The sequence below is a fragment of the Mus pahari genome, chromosome 22 (genome assembly GCF_900095145.1).
Source record: "Mus pahari chromosome 22, PAHARI_EIJ_v1.1, whole genome shotgun sequence".
NCBI lineage: Eukaryota > Metazoa > Chordata > Mammalia > Rodentia > Muridae > Mus > Mus pahari.
Window position 1 is genome coordinate 50,107,822 of NC_034611.1, and position 20,807 is coordinate 50,128,628.

General features: G+C 42.7%; 1 protein-coding gene across 2 annotated transcripts in view; it reads left to right on the forward strand.

The window, feature by feature from the left end:
• Positions 1 to 11,675: 11,675 nt before the first annotated feature.
• Positions 11,676 to 20,807, forward strand: part of Dcaf10 (DDB1 and CUL4 associated factor 10) — a 35,246-nt gene continuing 26,114 nt past the window's right edge. For both annotated transcript variants that reach the window (XM_029533389.1, XM_021222098.1), the window contains exons 1-2: positions 11,676 to 12,269; positions 17,392 to 17,505. In XM_029533389.1, the coding sequence (XP_029389249.1) occupies positions 11,716 to 12,269; positions 17,392 to 17,505 (668 nt within the window). In that variant the 5' untranslated portion in view covers positions 11,676 to 11,715. The remainder of the gene's footprint in view (positions 12,270 to 17,391; positions 17,506 to 20,807) is intronic.

Below are 20,807 nucleotides of genomic sequence, written 5' to 3' on the forward strand. Positions count from 1 at the left end.
AAACACCACAGTGAGGAACTGGAGAGATGACTCAGCAGAACGCTTGCTTCTCCTAGAGATTTGAGTTCAGTTCCCAGCAACCAAAGGGCAGCTCACAACAGTCTATAGGATGGGAGCATCTTCAAGGGACCTAACATCCTCTTCTGACCTCTGTGGGCAACTGCATGAAAATGCACAGAGCCATGAATAGACACATATTAGGTTTTGTTTTGTTGTTTTTAAATAAATCTTTGCCTAGCATGGTAGCTCATACCTTTAATCCCAGCACTCAGGAGGCAGAGGAAGGCAGATCTCTGAATTTGAGGTCAGCCTGGTCTACAAAGTACGTTCCAGGACAGGCAAGGCTATGTAGAGAGACCCTGTCTTAAACACAAACAAACTAAATTTTTTTTTTTTTTAAATAAAAGGGCTAGACGGCTTTAAGAGAGGCCGCCTGGCTCAGACAGCCCTGCATTGTACTTTCCTGGCTTCTGAGAAGACATCTCTATGGAAAAGCTTAACTTGGTTTTTCTGCAGCCTTTCTGTAATTTTCTATGGTAAAAGCTCACACTCAGATTTTTGTTTCCCTCTTCTCAGCTTGAATAACATTTTGTTGTCATTTGTTATTGTTGCCTTTTGTTGGCAAACTTTAAAGCCTTTTAAATCATTTTTTCTTTTACCCCTTGATTTTTATTTTATGTATCTTGGTGTTTTTCCTGCGTGCATGTTTATGTAGCACATGCATGCAGTTATAGATAATTGTGAGCTGCCATACATAATAGTTGCCAGGAATCAAAGCTGGCTGCTCTTAATCACGAGCCATCTCTCCAACTCCTGTGGACTGACTTTTTTAGGAGGCAGGAGTATATAGTGGGAAGAGTCTAGACTCTGGAATCTGACAGTTCTAGATTTGAACACAGATTCAAACAGTTATCTCTGTGTGAACCCTGTAGCCTTCTGTTCCCTAACCGTTATATTGGTAAAATCAAGGATTTTAGGAGTACCAGAAAGTGTATATAAAATCCCCATGCTCTGTTGGTAACAAGTTCTGTTATTAAAGAGGAGGATAATAGCCTGGCAGTACTTAGTACACTTACGTTTCTTTACTGCTATTGGATGGTATTTCACATGGATGGTCCTCTTTTGATTTTCTTTTATCCCCCATCCCAGGGCCTTGTAAAAGCTAAATAGAAGCTTTATTACCTCCCCAACCCTTAAAGTCAAATATACCATGAGCTACCTTCCCTTCCCTACAGCGTACACTCCTGATTAGTTAAGAATTGTTGCATGCTGGACCTAGAAGACTTCTCAGATTATTCAAGCAGTGACTTTTAACCAGTGGAAATTGACACAGGAGATAGAACTGTGTGTCATTTCTTCTTTAGGACCAGAGAGTGTGGCTGTCCAGGAAATTTCTTTAGTAGCTCATCTAAAATTTGTCTTTATTTCCTTTCAGTCTCTTCTTCACCTTTTGACAAGTAAGGTTTGGAAAAAGTTGCCGGTGTTGACCCTAAATTCTTACCCTTTTGAGGATGAGCAAGAAGAGAATCCCAATCCCATTGGTCATTACCCTGTTCCTTATAAGAAAGACCTGCCCTTTGACATTGTAGAGCTCATGGAGGAGATTGAAATAAAGGTGAGATGCACCCTGCTGCAGGGGGTCAATGCCATTGGCCTCAATGTAAAGGCCAGTACTGCTTGCCACAGTCTGTCTAAGCTCACCACTGTGACTGGACCCTTCCTGGGCTAGGTACCTTAGTCCATATGCTTTTCCTCTTAGGTGTAGCTTCCTGGCTTCTGTGACTCTACCCTGTCCCCTAGTCCTCTGACCACTGTGACTGAGGTGCACTATGTATTTCTGTCTAGCACTATAGTGTAGTCTGCATGTGTGTGCATGTGTGTGTGTGTGTGTGTGTGTGTGTGTATATATATATATATATATATATATATATATATATAATATACCTTATTGAGGATGCATGCCAGATGCATAAGTGGTATCTTGTTCTTCCTGTAAAAATCAAGCAGAAAAGTGAAAATAATCTGAGTCTGTTGTATTCTGTGAAAATGTATTCTATATATACTATTATGTTCCAGTATTAATATTTTGATGCTTTCTTCCCTATTTCCTTTGTTTAAAAATCCATGTAAATTTCTTTAATGAAATTGTTATTTAGCTGGAAAGTGGTGGCACACGCCTTTAATCCCAGCACTTGGGAGGCAGAGGCAGGCAGATTTCTGAGTTTGAGATCAGCCTGGTCTACAGAGTGAGTTCCTGAGTAGCCAGGGCTATACAGAAAAACCCTGTCTTGAAATATCAAAAAAAAAAAAAAAAGAAAGAAAAAGAAAAAGAAATTGAAAAGAAATTGTTATTTGAGGGGCTGGTGAGATGGCTCAGCAGTTAAGAGCACCAACTGCTCTTCTGGAGGTCATGAGTTCAAATCCCAGCAACCACATGGTGGCTCACAACCATCTGTAATGAGAAACAAATAATAAAGAATCTAGGGGCTGGAGTGAGTAGGGGTCGGAGCAAGCAGGGGCCCAGAGTAAGAGGGAGAAAGGGAAGTGGGGGGAGAAATTGTTATTTGAGTATGTTTCTAGGTCAAAACATAATTATTTTTAGTGGTGCCTTGTATAAAGTGGAGGCCACTTGTATAAAAATGCTGTAATTTATCTCAGCAGTCCACCAGAACTGTACTTGAGCAGGTAACAAACTGCTCATGTGTGTATCTTTGTATGTGCATATATGTTTCTCTTTGTACATCTATGAATTGCTCTTTGATTATAGTTTAGTTTTGATTGTTGTTACTTTTTTCAACTATAATTTTCCCATTTGTAGAGTAACATTGTAAAATCTATAATATCAAATCAACTGCATTGCTTAAAGTAATTCCTTAAAATTTTTGTAAAAGCATGTTTTAATACAACTGAACCAAAATAATGCATCTCTAAACATCCATGTAATATCTTCTGTATCAATCAAGAGTTACTTGATCTGATGTTTATACTAAAGACTTTTGACTCTGCATATATCCAAGATAGATCCAGGGCTTTAATGTTCGACTGTAGAAACACAGTATGTCCTCACAAATGAGGAACAGCAGAATATCCATGGCCAGAGTCTGACAGTATAGCTCTGCAGCATCTGTGTGGTGAGGCTCTGGTAGTATTTAGTAGCTAGTGATTTACTTGGCCGAATTCTAAGGTCTTCCTTAAACATAGCCAGTTGTTCTAAACTCTATTTTTCAAACTAATATTGCCTTAATAGAACCTGTTATATAAAGATATGACCATGGCTGCTCTGGAGCTATTTCCTCTTCCCAAGGTGTACTCCCATCTAGGGTGAATGGGTCTTTACATGGGGTCTTGCAGACTGTTCATGACCATGTGGTATGTAGTATATTAGCCGCTGTCAGCTGCAGGTTGCACAGGAAATCCAGTTCACCGGTATTCAGCGGAATCATGGCATGCCTCACTTACCTGCAGCTTCAGAGGGAGAATGGTGTCTGGATTGCTTAGTTCAGAGCCTCAGTGACACTGTCAGGGATTTGTTTCCTTTCATTCCAGTTTGATGGCTGCTCAGACATATGCCTTTAGTCACTGGATGAGTGCAGTGGCAGCAAAGGTCATGTCCTCATGCAGCCAGCCACAGGGGTGGGAAGCCATGCCATTGGCATATTATCCTGCTGGAGAGCAATACATTTTAGGCTCCCTTTCATTTCTCCTTAGTCACATTAGTCTCATTTCACATGCTCATCACTGACAAATGAATTTACCATGATTCACTTGGGCCAGCCAGGATCCATCCGCCAGAGTTCCAGCAGCAGTTTAGACTCTCCGAAAACCAAGTTCTGTGGTCAGAGGAGGAGGGAAGAGACTGAGAGCTGTCTGCATTCCACCACGTTAGAAAATATACAAGAAAACATAATGCCAAAACCTCTCGACTGCTCTTCCCCTCAAAATATGGCCTTGAGCTACTCACTCACCTGGCTCAGGACCTCTATTTCTTTATTTCTGGGGAATAGTATTTCCTGCTCTAGCTACTTCATAGGTTTATAGATACAGGTAAATGAGATTGAATGTACAAAAAGAAAGTTTACAAAGTACTTCACCATATCAACCTTACCAAGGTGAGTAAAAGTTACTGACTTTTTTCAGGTTTGCTGTTGTTGTTGTTGAGCTATTGGTTCACTGTATATCCCAGGCCGGTCTTAGACTCATTTTGTATCCCAAGCTAGCCTTATCCTCTGTCATGGTTGAATATGCTTTTTTCAGGTTTGCTGTTGTTGTTGTTGTTGTTGTTGTTGTTATTGTTGAGCTATTGGTTCACTGTATATCCCAGGCTGGTCTTAGACTCATTTTGTATCCCAAGCTAGCCTTATCCTCTGTCATGGTTGAATATGCTTGTCCTGGGGAGTGGCACTATTAGAAGGGGTGGCCTTGCTGGAGTAGTTGTGTCACTGTGGGTGTGGCCTTTAAGACCCTCATCCTAGCTGCCTGGAAGTCAGTCTTCCGCTAGCAGTGTTCAGATGAAGATGTAGAGCTCTCAGATCCTCCTGCACCATGCCTGCCTGGATGCTGCCCTATTTTCGCCTTGATGATAATGGACTGAACCTCTGAACCTGTAAGCCAGCCCCAATTAAACATTGTCCTTATGAGACTTGCCTTGGTCATGGTGTCTGTTCACAGCAGTAAACCCTAACTACGACACACTCACAGCAAGTTTCATTCTTCAGGTTTCCAAGTACTGGGACTGTAGGTATGTACCACCACACTTGGCCAGGACTAGTAATTTAATTCTAGGAAAATAATAAAGCACACTAGCCCTTCTGTTAAACGGCAGGACCTACGCCAGAGAACTGTTCGATCTGTGTTGCAGTCTCTAAATGTCAGAATGTTAATCACCCTGGATGAAGCCTGGATGCTTGGCTTCTGCTGCTAGGAGGTCTTCCCCCGTCCCAGGTCATTATGTCAGGGAGCAGCTCAGCTTCTGGGACATCTCTTGGTTCCTGTTTTCTTGTTTGTTTTATTATGAATGGTAGTGGTGGGCAGGGGGAAGGGGAGCGGTAGGAAGAAGGGAGAAGGAAAGAGAAAATGAATGAGTCAGAGAATGGGAATTAATATGAGTGCCCAATTATATAGCCTGGAATCACTGTGTAGCATAGGCTGATCCTGAATTCACAGCCTCCCTCTACCTCAGCTTGTCATATGCTGAGATTACAAACATACACCACCTCATCCATTGTTAACTCCAGATTTTGAAGCCAATGTCTGAATGCAGCTGTATGACTGTAGTTATAGAACTTAAGTAAAGAAATAATGCTTTTTTTTTTTTTTCTGAGCTGGCGAGATGGCTCAGTGGGTAAGAGCACTGATTGCTCTTCCAAAGGTCCTAAGTTCAAATGCCAGCAACCACATGTTGGCTCACAACCATTTGTAATGAGATCTGATGCCCTCTTCTGGTGTGCCTGAAGTCAGCTACAGTGTGCTTATGTATAATAATAAATAAATCTTTGGGCTGGAGCAAGCAGGGACTGAGCAAGTGGGGTCAACTGGAGTGAGCGGGGTTGACCAGAGCAAGCAGAGGTCCTAAATATTCAATNCCCAACAACCACATGAAGGTTCACAACCATCTGTACAGCTACAGTGTACTCACGTACATAAATAAATAAAATAAATCTTTAAGAAATCTTCTTACTTAGGGCATAAACGTTGTCTGTGGTTCTTTATAACCCCTGAATAAGGTCACGAGCCTGGAAGTCAAGGGCTTACTTCTTAGGATTCAGCTTGGCTTGCTAGTACCCAGAGAGAAAGTATACATTGGTTTTAATAAGATTTTTTTTAAAGATTTATTTACTTTATATATATGAGTACACTGTAGCTATACAGATGGTTGTAAACCTTCATTTGGTTGTTGGGAATTGAAATTTTAGGATCTCTGCTCGCTCTGGTCAACTCCACTCGCTCCAGTCAACTCTACTCTCTCAGGCCCAAAGATTTATTTATTATTATACATAAGGACACTGTAGCTGTCTTCAGATGCTCCAGAAGAGGGTGTCAGATCTGATTACGGGTTGTTGTGAGCCCCACATAAACAAGATGGCTTTAGAAAGAATCAGATGAGATGAAGACAAGGAACTAGAATGAATGTGTGGTGAGGTTGGACAAGCAGGGGGATGGACAGATCTATACAGATGGCCTGGGCTGGAGAGCCTCTTTCACAGCTGCTGTTTGGGGTTGCTGGATGACTCTCCTTTCCTTTTCCTCTCCAGGCCAGGTCAGCAAAGCTGACAGGGAACCCATCATCATAGTGACCTGCCTAGGTGGAAGGTGACTATGCAGCGTGGTTGTCTGCAGTACAGGGTCTACTTGAAGAACCCATTACTCTCTGACCAGGTTGGTGCCCACCTCCCCTGTGCCAGTTTTTGGGCCTCTCTATACCTAGGGAAGGCAAAACTTAGGTCACTATATAGCAAGGCAGACACCCCAAGTTCTTCCCACCGTCTGAGTTCCCTTCTGGGTCCCAGCATTCTTCCGACCTTCTGTAGACATGGGCTTTGGAGGTCAGGAGTGACCAAACCTCCCAGCTTTATGTCGGAAGTACAGGTTGCTTGTCCTGTATTCTCTTCTCTGTAAAGTAATTCTTGTTTTAATCGTTCACACACTCAGTGCAGAGGGGTGCACTTGGCATGGAGTATCCGACCATAAGATGGCAAGAAGGTCTTGCTTCAAAGCTGGCCTTCACTTGTACACTATACTGCTTGCACTTCCCAGTGTGAAATGACGCAGCCCCTGATTGTTCTTAGAGGACCCAAGTCAGACTTCTTAGCTTTTATTTCTTCATGCTCGTCAGGCTTGGGTCCAGTCTGCCTATCTTTCTGGAATGGTCTCTGTCCTCTCTTGTCGACAAGATTGATTGGTCCTGTTTCCCAGTAAAGGATTCACTTGTCCTTGATTTGTCTCAGAGGCCATCCTAATTATTTGCAGAAAATGGACTGAGAATGAAAACAGCAAATGAAGACTTGTTGCGAATTTTCCACAGTTCTGCTTTCTACAAAAAAAATCCCTTGGCTTCAGAGCTGAGGAGTTAAAACCACCACCACCACCAACAACAACAACAACAACAAACCAAACCTCTGAACTTATTCTAAAGTTGAAGTTTATCAGTCTCTCTACTTCCACAGTCTTCTTTCCTGACCTTATATGGTTAGAGGTTGTGTTGCTAGCCTGCAGGTAACTTCAAGGGTTAACCCTAACCCAGCCCCTTTGTCCTGCACAGGGCCCCTCCAGTCCTTGCTCATCCTGGCTTTGTCAGGCATGGCCTCCTCCTTGCCATTAAGTGTGTGGCCATACTCTGTTCGCAGAGTTGGTCTAGTATCTCTAGTTCTTAGTGCTTTTCAGTACTTTACCAGCTGAGAAAATGGTTATTAGTTCAGTCTGTGGGACTTCACATACTTGGAGCCTGACCTCAGCTCTGCAGTGGCATAGCCATGTGACCTTAAGGAAGGGACTATGCTCCTTTGAGGTACAGTTTCCTCTTCAATAAACCGGGGAGAATCACAACGCTGCTGCTCACAGAATGAGACGATGAATGTGAAACGTCAGACGCACTCTTAGTGCATTCGTGGCTAAGTGTGCAGGCTTTGGTCTTATTCTTGGCTTTAGCTTTGTGAGACTGTCTCTTGTGCTTGTAGCTCAGGATGGCTTGGAATTCATGGTGTAGCCTAGGCAGAATTAAACTCTCAGGGAACCTCCTGCCTCAACATGAGCCACTACACTTGGATAAATATAAACTATTAATTTCACAAATACTGTGTCTTGTTTGGGTTTCACTGGGGACAGAGGGATAGCCTGTGAGCTCTGTTATTGTCTCCTAGAAAGCAAGCTCTTCAAGTATGATGAAGTCTCTGTTGTTGTTGTTGTTGTTGTTGTTGTTTTTAACGGAAGGATTGTTTTATTGGAGGAGGGTGCATCAATCCTTCTGGGCTGCCGCCTTCCTCATGGCTGCCAGCAGGTTGCTCAGCTCCTCCTGCTTTCTCTTGGCGCAGATGTGTGTGCCCACCCTCTTCTTGATGAACTTGAGTGCGCTCTTGACCTTGGACACTTTGAGCAGCTCCATGGTGCGCCACACCTCCCAGAGTGCGTCATGCACGAATTTGGTGTGCTTGGTGAGGCGCCCGCGGCACCGGATGTGTCTCGGCTTGCTGATGTGCCCACAGCCCTGGGGTAGCTCGGGACCATGGCTTCTGTTCTTCGCTGGCGGCCAGGACAGGAAGTCTTTGTTCTTTTTTTTTTGTTTTTGTTTTTGTTTTTTCAAGACAGGGTTTCTCTGTGTAGCCCTGGCTGTCCTGGAACTCACTTTGTAGACCAGGCTGGCCTCGAACTCAGAAATCCGCCTGCCTCTGCCTCCCAAGTGCTGGGATTAAAGGCGTGCGCCACCACGCCCGGCGAAGTCTTTGTTCTTAACTGTGAGATTATCCATCTATCTACCTTCTGCCCTCCCTCTGTCGTGCATACAGTAGTCCTCAGAGGCTAAGGCATTGGTTCCTCTGAAACTGAGGTTACTGCAGGTGTGGGCCACCATGTGGATTATGGACACTGAACCTGGGTCCTGTGTAAGAACAGGAAATGCTCTTAACTATCGGACAACCTTTCTAGCCTGAAAATAGAGGATTTTGAAACTAGAATAAGAAAGAAGACTTTTAAAAATATTTGTGTGTGTGTGTGTGCATGCGCGTGCGCGTGCGAGCTTTGTCTGCATGCATGTGTATTATGTGTATACTTGGTACTTTGGAGGTTAGAAGAGGGTGTCAGACCCCCTGAAACTGGAGTTACGGATGGTTGTGAACTGAATCTAGATCTTCTGCAAGAGCAAGTGCTCTTAACGGAGACATCTCTCTAGTTCTTCAGAAAGAAGTCTTGGTAGACATGGAAATAGTTTTGAACTAGATTTTCAAGTTTATATTCCATTAGGCTTGACCAAGCTATTTGTCTTTCTGTCCTAACTTTGCTCCCTTTGTGCTAGAATGACCTCAAGGGCTTTTCCCCATTGATTTAATCAGACCTTGGATTTTATTACCTGTGTTGTAACAGACCAAGATACTGATTGTGTGTTTCAGTACAGGTCTGCATCAATTGGAGAAAGTCTGACCTTCCTGCTCAAGAAAAGGCAACAGTAGAGTTTGCACTTGCTCTTTCCCAAGCTGATGACATAACAGATGATCGTTTCAAAAAGCTTGAAATGCATGGTTTCAATAGAGAAGACAGACACCTGGGACATAGCTACCATTTCAGCTTTCTATGCTATGGCCAATTGTCTTGTCCATTTTATCGACATCATTCCTAACAGTGGATTCTATTCAGTAGGAAGGAACAATGATACTAAACAGATTGAGACGAACTTACTGCTCCGAAAGCATAAAAGACTGACAGAAGAGGCCAGTATTTATCATTTCAGCTGTGTTGCATTAGAAGAAATCAGTTGCATAACAATTACAAAACACAAAACATCCAGCTATTGGATAGAGAAAAAAAATTTTCCCCACCTGCTTGATGAAATAGGTCTTGAGTGTCCAGGGACATGTGATAATAACTGAGACTTGGGGACACAGTTCGGAAAACCTTTTTGATTATTTATTTCCCTTGTGATTCAAAAACACCATAAGGCCAAAAGACTTCCAATGATATTTTAAATGTGACTGAATTTCAGTTACTAAAGTTGAAAATTCTTAAGCTTTCCAAATGGTATTAGTATGTAGAAATTGGTCAACATAGATTGATTTGAAGTTAATTCCTTATTAGCGTGGTTGTGTATAAACTCTCAAAGGTAGTATGTCAGTGCTCTTAACTGCTAAGCCATCTCTCCAGCCCCTAAAGGTAGTATGTCAACAGGAAGAGGCACAGCTGAATTTGAGTGATATTTTTAGTGCCTTCTCAGGCTTTATTTTACTGATGTGATAGAATCATAGTCTTTTTTTTTTAAGTTTTATTTTTATTTATACAAGTACATTGTAGCTGTCTTCAGACACACACCAGAAGAGGGCATCAGATCCCTTTACAGATGGTTGTAAGCCACCATGTGGTTGCTGGGAATTGAACCCTGGTCCTCTGGAAGAGCAGTCAGTGCTCTTATCCTCTGAGCCATCTCTCCAGCCCTAGGGTCATAGTCTTAATGTAATATGCTCTTATTTTAGGTTTCAGTAAAAATTTTTGGAATAAATGAATATTAACTACAAGCATTTTTAAAACCACATATTACTAACTTATGTATTCTGTGCTATAACCACTATTGCCTTGAGTTTATTTACATTTTAACTTTTTGAGAGTCATTATGACATGAACAGAGAACATGTAAACTTATAAACTCTTGTTTATTCCAATTTTGTTTCCTTAGATTCTCTAAATTATCAGTGAACATGTGTTTTTTTTTTTTTTTCTTTTCTTTTCTACAGTTCTATGGGTTGAAGTTAGGGCTTCACACACGTTAGATAAATGTTCCACCACTGAACCATATCCTCAGCCCAGTGAACAGCTCTTCAGTGGCTTTGGGACCTTGGTATGCTTTTCATGGTGAATGCCCTGCACTGTGAAATCTGATTATGTGGAGACAATACAGACCGAATGACGATTTCTTGATTTTCTGTCTAAAGTTCAACCACTGAATATCTAAGTCCCTTTCTGCAGACATCTTCCAGGTCTATCTTCACAGGCTGGCACATCCCCCAGGTTTATATCACAGTCACCAAATGTGAACTCCCTGCAATGCTACATACAGACCTAGAGAAGTTGGCTGTTTTTTTGTTTTGTTTTGTTTTGTTTTTGATTTTTTTAATCTATCCGACGTTCCTTTTACCTCAGGCTATCCTTTTTGAGGACTAAACTTCCCTGCACTGGAAACCCCCATTCCCTGTTAATGCATTCCCTGAAAAAAGGTACTCAGCAGCAGGAGCAGAGAGGAATATAGTCAGGGGCAGCAGGAGCAGAGACAGAGGGATATCGTCAGGGGCCGGGCAGTGCTTGGCAGATGCCAGAATACGACAGACAGTGGGCTCTGACTTTGTGGATTTGAATTGATTGAGCTCCCCTCATTTACTCCTAGCTGCATTTATGGTCTTTTTGCGGGGAAGAGAAGGCTCTAACCCTGATAAAGATTTCCCTTACTGCGCAGCAACCAAGATTTGGGCAGATGTGTATGACACTAATAGGTTCCTTTGGTCTAGGCCCTGTACAGTCCAATGCTTTTTAAATTCGACTGTCTTGAATCTTTAGACTTCTAGGCCGAGTAAGTAGGCAGTGTGCCAAGAGTTTTCCTGTGTGACCTACATATAATACAGTAATCCCCCTCCCCTCCCCCAGCCCCTCTTGCCCCATCTCAGCGTAAGGACAACAGCAGATTATCCGACCCAGTCTCGTCGGGACTGGACCGGCACACAGCCAGCCAGTGCTTCCTGACAGCTGAGGGCGAACTCTCTGCCGCTGGTAGTCGGGTCCCGTGCGTCCTACATCGCACACGGAGGGCGGCTCGTGGCTACTGACTTCACAGTCCTCCTAGGTGGTGGCGCACCCGGCGGTGGTGTCCCTGCTTTTACGTCCCCGGCAGAGGGCAGCCTAGCGGCGGCGCGGGTTTCCCAGCCGGCGACTTTAGGGCGCGACACCCGGAAGTGGCGGCTGGAGCGGGAGCGCTGAGTTGTCGGGCGGCGGGACAGCGGCCCGGAATAGGGGGCGGGGGCGTTGGTCATGTTTCCCTTCGGGCCCCACAGCCCGGGCGGGGACGGGGCGGCTGGAGCCGAGGAGCCGCCGCCTCTCGGAGGGCCGGCGGCAGCTTCCAGACCGCCCTCTCCAGCTCTGCGGCCGGCGTCCCCGCAGCGAGGAGCTGACGCGGCCTCTCCCCCGCCGGTCGCCGGGAGCCCTCGCCTCCCGGGCGGGCCCGCGGTGTCCCCTGCCGAGCGCGCCGGGGAGCTCGCGGCTCCCGGAGCTCTGGAGTTGGCCGCCGCCGCCGCTTCGCAGGCAAAGCTGTCACCCTCCTCCTCGCCGCGCAGACGCTCGAGGCCGGACTGTAGGGCGGGCGGGCGGAGCCGGCAGGGCCTCGGCGCAGGCCTGGGCGGCCCCGGGGCCAGACTGTTCGGGTGGCTAAGAGAGCGGAGCCTCGGTCGCGGGATGTTCGTGGACCCGGCTCGGGACAATTTCCGCACGATGACTAACCTGTATGGGTCCATCCATCCCGCAGATTCGGTGTACCTCAGCACCCGCACCCACGGGGCTGTCTTCAACCTCGAGTACTCGCCGGACGGGTAAGCTCCTACACCCCAGCGGGCTCCCTCCACTCAGGCTGGCCGCAGCTGCTGACCTTCGTGTCCCCCGGTACTTTGTCCCCTATCAGCCCTGGCCTGGCCTGTTGGGATAGGCAGGCCCAGTGACTCCCTTCGGGGTCCTGGAGGCTCGGGGGCAAGAGAACTACTTTGAAGCCGTCGCTTCAGGTGTGTCAGAGCCAGTACACAACTAGGGCGTTCTGGTACACCGAGGCAAATATGCTTTAAAGAAATGCTCATCGTTTTCCTGTGATCCTCAGTTGGCTTTGTTCTGATCTGAATTTATGTGAAAGGTAGAAAACTTCAGAATCTTTGGACCTTGTGCCAGATCCTGCCACGAGGAGACAAATGAAGGCTTTAGAAAGACTCTAAGACTGCAGAAATCCGTTTCTCAGGGTTTGGGCCATTTGTGGGATAGACTGCATGCTTAGACTGCTAAGATGATTGCTCTTGGTTTACTTCAAGCCATAGGGAATTTTCAAACTATCCCAGGGAAATTGAGTACTTTGTCTTGTGAGTGCACAGGTTTAACAACAGTCACAGGAAAATATTGCTTGTGGCTCCACCCTAAGATGACATAATTAATAACATTCTTATCACAATATATCAAGACTATATATATATATATATATACACACACACATAAAACAACTGGTAAACTATATTAAAAGGAGAAGAAAATAGGCTTGAAGGGGGGAAAAGCGACTAAGTTAAATCATAATGATGAGGACTCAGCTCTACCTGGATACTTGAATAGGTATTTACATAAAGATTAAACAAGTATTAGATTTAAAATATAGCAGTGTTTGACACTTCAGGGAGAAAACAGCAAATTTATCACCATAAGGAAAAATTTAATATACATAGTATACCTCTGTTAATTAGACAGACCTAAACAGAATACATAAGACCAAAATCACCATTTTTTTTTTCAGTATCACTTAAAATCTTTAAAGGGCAGGTACATGGCAAGCACTCTGTACTGCCATGACATTCAGCCACTACACACTTATCAGCTAGACAAGAACACTGTGTATTAGAATGTGGTTCATTCCTAGTGATTGAAGTTCCCCAGATCTGTCATTGCAATACTTCAACACGTTCCTTGACATTCATTATATTAGCAATTATAGAATTAAGAACTAGCAAAGTGAGAGACTGTTAACAAAAATCTATTTGGAGAATTATAACCCTGCATCTATTCTAATTGATCCTCCCCCCACATATAGTGTGCTCATGTGTGGCCCCCATATGCCCCCATATGAGGGTAGAGCTGTGTCTTAGGGTTTCTATACCAACACCACCACCAAAAAGCAAGTTGGGAGGAAAAGGTTTGTTCAGCTTGCACTTCCACATCACAGCCCATCATTGGAGGAAGTGAGGACAGGAACCCAAACAGGGCAGGAACCTGGAGGCAGGAGCTGATGCAGAGGCCATGGAGGGAACTGGTTATAGCTTGCTTCCCCTGGCTTGCTCAGTCTGCTTTCTTATAGAACCCAGGACCATCAGCNCAGGGATGGCACCACCCACAGAGAGCTGGGCCCTCCCCCACTGGTCACTAATTGAGAAAATGCCTTGCAGCTGGATCTCATGGAGGCCATTTCCTTAACTAAAGCTCCCTTCTCTCTGATGACTCTAGTTTTTGTCAAGTTGACACACAAAACGTGCAGTACAGGCTGCCTAGTTTTTTTAGGCACATTTCTCCCCTTATTCTCACAAGGTCACTTGTGCAAACTACAGCATATACCAAGCTTTTTATGTGGATGGTGGGCATCCAAGCTCACACACTCATACTTAGACAGCTGAGCCATCTTTCCAGTACTTATTTTGTTTTTAAAGCTAGCATCTCACTCTGCATTTTTTAAATTAGTAAAATGTAGTTAGTAAGATAGTTCAGTGGGTTAGTTGTAATTAAGCCTCACAACCTGAGATTGATCTTTAGCGTCCACATGCTGGAAAAAGAACTAACTTCTAATGGTTTTCTGACCTCCACATGTGCACTGTGGCACACGTGTGCCCACAAACATGATTGCATGCATAAGTAGATAAAATACATGTAAAATTATTATTATTATTATTATTATTATTATTATTATTATTGGTTTTTTGAGACAGGTTTCTCTGTGTAGCCCTGGCTGTCCTGGAACTCACTTTGTAGACCAGGCTGGGCTCAAACTCAGAAATCCTCCTTCCTCTGCCTCCCGAGTGCTGGGACTAAAGGTGTGCACCACCACGCCCAGCCTACATGTAAAATGATTAAACTAGCAAAGTGGAAAGGAATGGAAAATTAATGAGCAAACTATCACAAGGAAAAAGAGTTAAAATTATTTACAAATAATATAAAAGTAAATCTGAAGAAAGCAAAACAGTAGGATGGACAGGGTTGGTTTGGGTGTGTGAAGAAGGGTCAGGGGGCAATTTGCAGAAGTTAGTTCTCTCTCTCCTCACACGGGATCAAACTCAGGTCTCTAGGCTCAGCTGCAATCACTGTTATCCACTGAGCTATCTTACTGACCTGAAAATAAAGTTGTTTTTACTTTATTTTGTTTTGATTTTTTTTTTTCTAGACAGGGTTTCTTTGTGTAGCCCTGGCTGTCCTGGAACTCATTGTAGACCAGGCTGGCTGTATTAGTCAGGGTTCTCTAGAACTGCAGAACTTATGGGTATTCTCTCTATAGTAAAGGAATTTGTTGATTACTTACAGTCTGCAGTCCAACCCCCAGCAATGGTCAGCAGCAGCTATGAATGGAAGTCCAAGGATATAGCAGTTGTTCAGTCCCACAAGGCATTGACAGCCTTCTAACAGAATAATCAGAAAAATTATAGAAAAGTATGTAATAGTTAATGTGAAGTATAAAAAGCTTACTTTTGCCGGGCGTGGTGGCACACGCCTTTAAGCCCAGCACTCGGGAGGCAGAGGCAGGCGGATTTCTGAGTTCAAGGCCAGCCTGGTCTACAGAGTGAGTTCCAGGACAGCCAGGGCTACACAGAGAAACCTTGTCTCGGAAAACCAAAACTTTTGAAGGGATTGTAAAATTACCAGAATAATGAAATTGTAGGCCCAAAATCTAGAGAGGTGGGCTCTGCGTTCGAAGTTACTCTTCTCTGAGAGGCATCTGTAAATTTCAAGAGCAGCAGCAGAGAGACTAAGATGGTTTGCAGTGGACACATGGCTCAGAGAGAATGGAATGAAATACATTACAGTTTAAAATCTGACAAGGAGATGGGCTTGGGTGAAACTGTATAAGAATATACCCTAGAACCAGGCGTGGTGGCGCACACCTTTAATCCCAGCACTCAGGAGGCAGAAACACGTGGATTTCTGAGTTCGAGCCCAGCCTGATCTACAAAGTGAGTTCCAGGACAGCCAGGGCTATACAGAGAAACCCTGTCTCCAAAATAAATAAATATATATATATATATATATATATATACACACACACACACACACACACACCCTGGGACGAAGGCTTGATCAGAGGTAGTTTCCATAGCAGTAAAGCCAACTTCAAATCATCTCATTTCTTAGTAGATTAAGAAGTTCACAGCAGTCAGGCAGTGGTGGTGCAAGCCTTTAATCCCAGCACTTGAGAGGCAGAGGCAGGTGGATTTCTGAGTTTGAGGCCAGCCTGGTCTACAGAGTGAGTTCCAGGACAGACAGGGCTATACAGAGAAATCCTGTCTCAGAAAAAAACAAAAAACAAACAAGCAAGCAAACAAACAAACAAACAAAAACAGGAGAAGAAGGAGGAGGAGGAAGAGGAAGAGGTTGTTAAAGTTGTTCACAACCAGGTATTGGCTCACTCCTGTAATCCTGGCATCTGGGAAGCTGAGCCTTCAAAAGACTAGCCTTGCCTAGTAAATTCTAGACCAGCAGGGGCTGCAGAATGAAACTTTTGTCTCAAAAATTAAAAAAAAAGAAAATGGTGGTGGGGGAGGTCCAGGGCTGTAGGTTAGAGAGTTACAAAAACCCAACTCAGAATTGTTTTCATTGAATTCACTTGCTATAATCAAGTGCTTTAAATTATCTTTTGTGTATGTGTGTGTGTTTTCATGTTGGGGGAAATGTGCATGTATGTAGGGTCCGGAAGTCACTGAGTGTCTCTTTTCAATTTCTTTTACCCTATTTTTCTCTTAACCTGGAACTCACAATTTCATCTAGATTGGCTGGTGAGAAAGCCCTCAAGATATCCCTGTGTGCATCTTCAGTGCTAGGACAATGACGGAGCTCAGGCCCTCATGCTTACATGGCAAGCATTTAATTAATGGAGCTGGCTGCCCAGCCCCAAATTAGATATATAATTGCTAAGTGATGTAGGAGGATCCAGCTCCCTTTGTGATCCATGTGTGTGTGCCTGTATGCGCTGATGTGCACCACATGGGTTCAGCTGCCTGAAGAAGGCCAGATGAGAGCTGTGGAATCCCCTGGAACTACCATGTTGGTACTGGGAACTGAACTTGGATCCTCTTCGAGAGCAGTAAACTGCTAAGATCTGCAGTGGGATAGTATGTTTTTAGAGCAAGCACATTTGTGTAAGTTGCACCACAATGTAACTGTTGTAACTGTTACATTCGATTATATTTGTTAATCTTTACTGAGTTTAATTTGTAGGTAAACTTTATTCTAAGTATTTGTAGGAGGGAGACAGTATAGGATTCCTTACTATTTGGAGTTTCAGACATCCACTGGTGTTTGAGATATTTCCGTCATGAATAGGAGGACAGTTACAACGTTCTCATTCTCTCACGTATTCTTAGGTTGCTCCCACCTTTTTACAGTGAAGCATATCTTTATATGTTTTTCTGTATTGATTGTTATTTCATTCTATTAAATCCCAGAAAATATTGCTGAGTGAACCAGTTGACATGTTTAGAATTCTGGTAGATACTTGAGAGGTGCTGCTTGACCCTGAGTAGTATCAGCTCACACAGTGTGTATGTGAGAGCTGCACTTCCTAGGACTGCCAACTTGGGTAGTGCCAACCTTCTAATATCTGCTACTGACATAAAAACCTGGTAAAGTGTTCATAGTATGTATAATTATAAATAAGTGAACCAGAGAGTGTTAGAGAAGTAACCAGAGAAATGTGTTCTTTCCTTTCAGGTCAGTGCTGACAGTTGCTTGTGAACAGACTGAAGTTCTGCTTTTTGACCCTATATCTTCAAAGCACATAAAAACTCTTTCTGAAGCACATGAAGATTGTGTGAATAATATCAGGTGAGTGTGTTGGTGAATAAGCGAGCCTTTAGTGTGACTCAGAATCTGGTTTTCCAGTTAGTGAAAATATGTCATGCATTATCCAGTTATAAAGCTTACCATATAATTATAAATTTTACTGTTAATGATTTTTGGATTGGAACCTCTCTGCAATATGTTGTTCACTTCCATGTGATTTTTTTTTTTCTTTCCTCTGTGTGTCAAGATCATCATTATGAACCTTAGCCATGAACTGTAGTACTGCATTGGCTTCACAGTCATACCTCACCCACAGCCACAGTATTGATGCAAACAGAACATCCTTGTAACATCCTTGGATACTTGCTCCTTCCTATTGAATTTGGGAAGTAAAGAACAGTTGAACAGTTTGGTGGATTAGTATGCAGTCCTTAAAATGATGACTGAAAAGACTATATAAAACCATAGACAAGTGTTTAGGATTGTGTAAGTTAAAGACATACAAATTATATAAGTAGAAATGATAAAGAAGAAAAGATTAGACAATTGTTTTTAACTCTTAGCAGCAGTTTAGAGTAAATAATTTACCATTTTCTAACATATGAAATTATGAATATGAAAACATGAAGTTGTGTTAGTTTTATAATTATTACTTTCAGTGTTACCTAAAAAAAGAAATGTGAAAATGACTTGTTGTTTAGGTAGGTTTAGGTGCTGCATTTTGCACCTTCACTGACCCACACATGCAGAAACAGAGAATTAATAGTACAAAGTTGTAGACAGGTTCCAAAGCAAGCGTCCAGAGAGGGCAGACTGAGATCTGGACAGGGCCAAAACCATGGGGTCCTGGTCTTTCACTCTAACACTGACACCGGGTAGGTATGGTCCTATTAGTTAAAAAGATGAGAGCACCGAGAAGTTTTGTGTAAGGAAAGAGCCCAGAGCACCACAGAAAACAGTGTTTCAGTTGCAATGATTGTCTCATTTTTGAAAAAAGGAAAGGCTGTTTTGCTCCCTGGGCTGTAGGTTTTAGCTAATTAAGACACAGCCTCATGACAGGAATTGATTGAAGATACTTGCTGGGTCAGTGACTGAGTGTGGATGGGTGTCATTTCCAACATTATCATGAAACTGGAGCCCTGAAATATCATTATAAACCCCATATAGACTAGGGGCTCAGATGGCCAAGTAGAGGCAATTTAAAAACCCTTAAATAGGAAGGAAGAAGAAAAAGTTTACTTCTCCCACTCGAGCCTATCACCAAAATTTCAAAATTCATGAAGACATTTAATATTAATACAACAAATCCAAATCACCAGAACAGGGATTTCTCTGGATGAAATTAACTTTATGGAGTAAGTAGTCCAACAAAGACTTTATTTTTAAAAATAAATTATTTATTTTTTTTTTTGACTAGGTAATACATGCACGTGGTACAAAATTCAAAGGTACAAAAGGGTAAACAGTGAAAAGTAAGTCTATTTCCACCTCTGTCGCCTAGCCACCCAGTTTCTCTCCCCAGAGGCAACCACTATTATTAGTTTGCTATTTTTTTTGAAATAGTTTATGCATGTACAAGCATATAAACACACACATACACACACATACCCCACATATACTTTTATATAAATGGTAGCATTCTACACATACTATTATACGCCTAGCCTTTTTAACTGAACATATTCAGAGATCATTTCATATTAGTATCCATGGGATGATCTTATTCTTTTTAATAGCTGCATAGTATTCCATTGATTGGGAGAAACTAAAACATTTTTAGGATGCTTAAAGAGGTACAGAATACTCTCCCTTAAAAAGAACAAAGAATATAAATTAAAAGAGGTGAAAGAAACAGGTTTATATAGTAAAGAACTAACTTGAACATATGAAAATTAAAAATGTTATATAAAATGCATTTTAAAGGGGGTGGCTAGGTCAAGGTCCTGGGTTGGGTCCTACAACATTGCTGGGGAAGACAGAAAAAAGGCTGACACTTAAAAGGGTATAGTTTTAATTTGTGGATGTAGCTTAATTGGGAGAGTTCTTGCTTAGCATCTGTGAAGCCCTGTATTCAATGCTACCCAGAACTGGATGTGCTAACTCAGGCCTGTAATCTCTTCACTTAGGAGGGAAACAGGAAGACTGGCAGGGATTCAAGATAATCTTTGGCTATATGCTGAGTTGAAACCCTGTCTTAAAAACAGTTAAAAAGAAATAATAATAATAAAAATAAAAATTTTTAAAAATAGGCAAAAAAATTAAATTAGATTGATCAGATGAACTTTACTCTTTTAACATTAATAAGTGAAATGGAAGTTGGAAAATAATATCAAAATATATACCTATTACATTACAAAAAAAGATGAAAAAGTATGAGTATATAGTTAAAATGTAAAATTAACTAAAATATATAAAGAATTGCAAACTTCTGGATATTGTGGTGCACACCTATAGCCCAAGCACTTGGGATACTGGAAAATCTCAAGTTTAAGACTAGCCTGTCCCACAAGTGGAATGTTGTTCCAAAAGTAAGTTAATTAATTAATTATAAATAATAAATTACAGAGATTTCTGGGAAAATAACTTTGTAATTGTTCATACTACATAGCTGCGTACATTCAGAGTATGAAACAGGTTCAAGGTGGATCTATATCTGGAGAGGTTGTGGTAAAACTCAAGAATAAAATCTTAAGAAGTAGAGGCTGGAGCTGGAGAGATGGCTCAGTGGCTAAGAGCAGCTTGCTCTTACAGAGGTCCTCAGTTCAATTCCCAGCTGACTCATAACCATCTATAATGAAATCTGGTGCCCTCTTCTGCTGGTGCAGGCAGAACATTATATACATAATAGATAGGTAGGTAGGTAGATAGATAGATAGATAGATAGATAGATAGATAGATTAAAAAAGAAGAAGAAGTGGAAGCTGTAGAGATGGCTGAGTGTTTACGAGCACTAGCTGCTCTTTCAGAAGACCTGGGTTCAATTCCCAGCATCCTGATGGGGATTCAACCCTGTAACTCCACTTCTAGTCAGTCCTACACCCTCTTCTGGCCTCAGGGTACCAGGCTCATGTGGTGCGTAGACATGCATGCAGGCAAAATACCCATATACATACAATTTAAAAATAGTAAAAGTTTTTTTTAAAAAAAAAAAAAAAAAAAAACTGGGCAGTGGTGGTGCACGCCTTTAATCCCAGCACTTGAGAGGCGGAGACAGCCAGATCTCTGAGTTCCAAGCCAGTCAGATCTAAGGAGCAAGCTTCAGGACAGCCAGGGCTACACAGAGAAACCCTGTCTTGAGAAACCAGAGAGAGAGAGAGAGAGAGAGAGAGAGAGAGAGAGAGAGA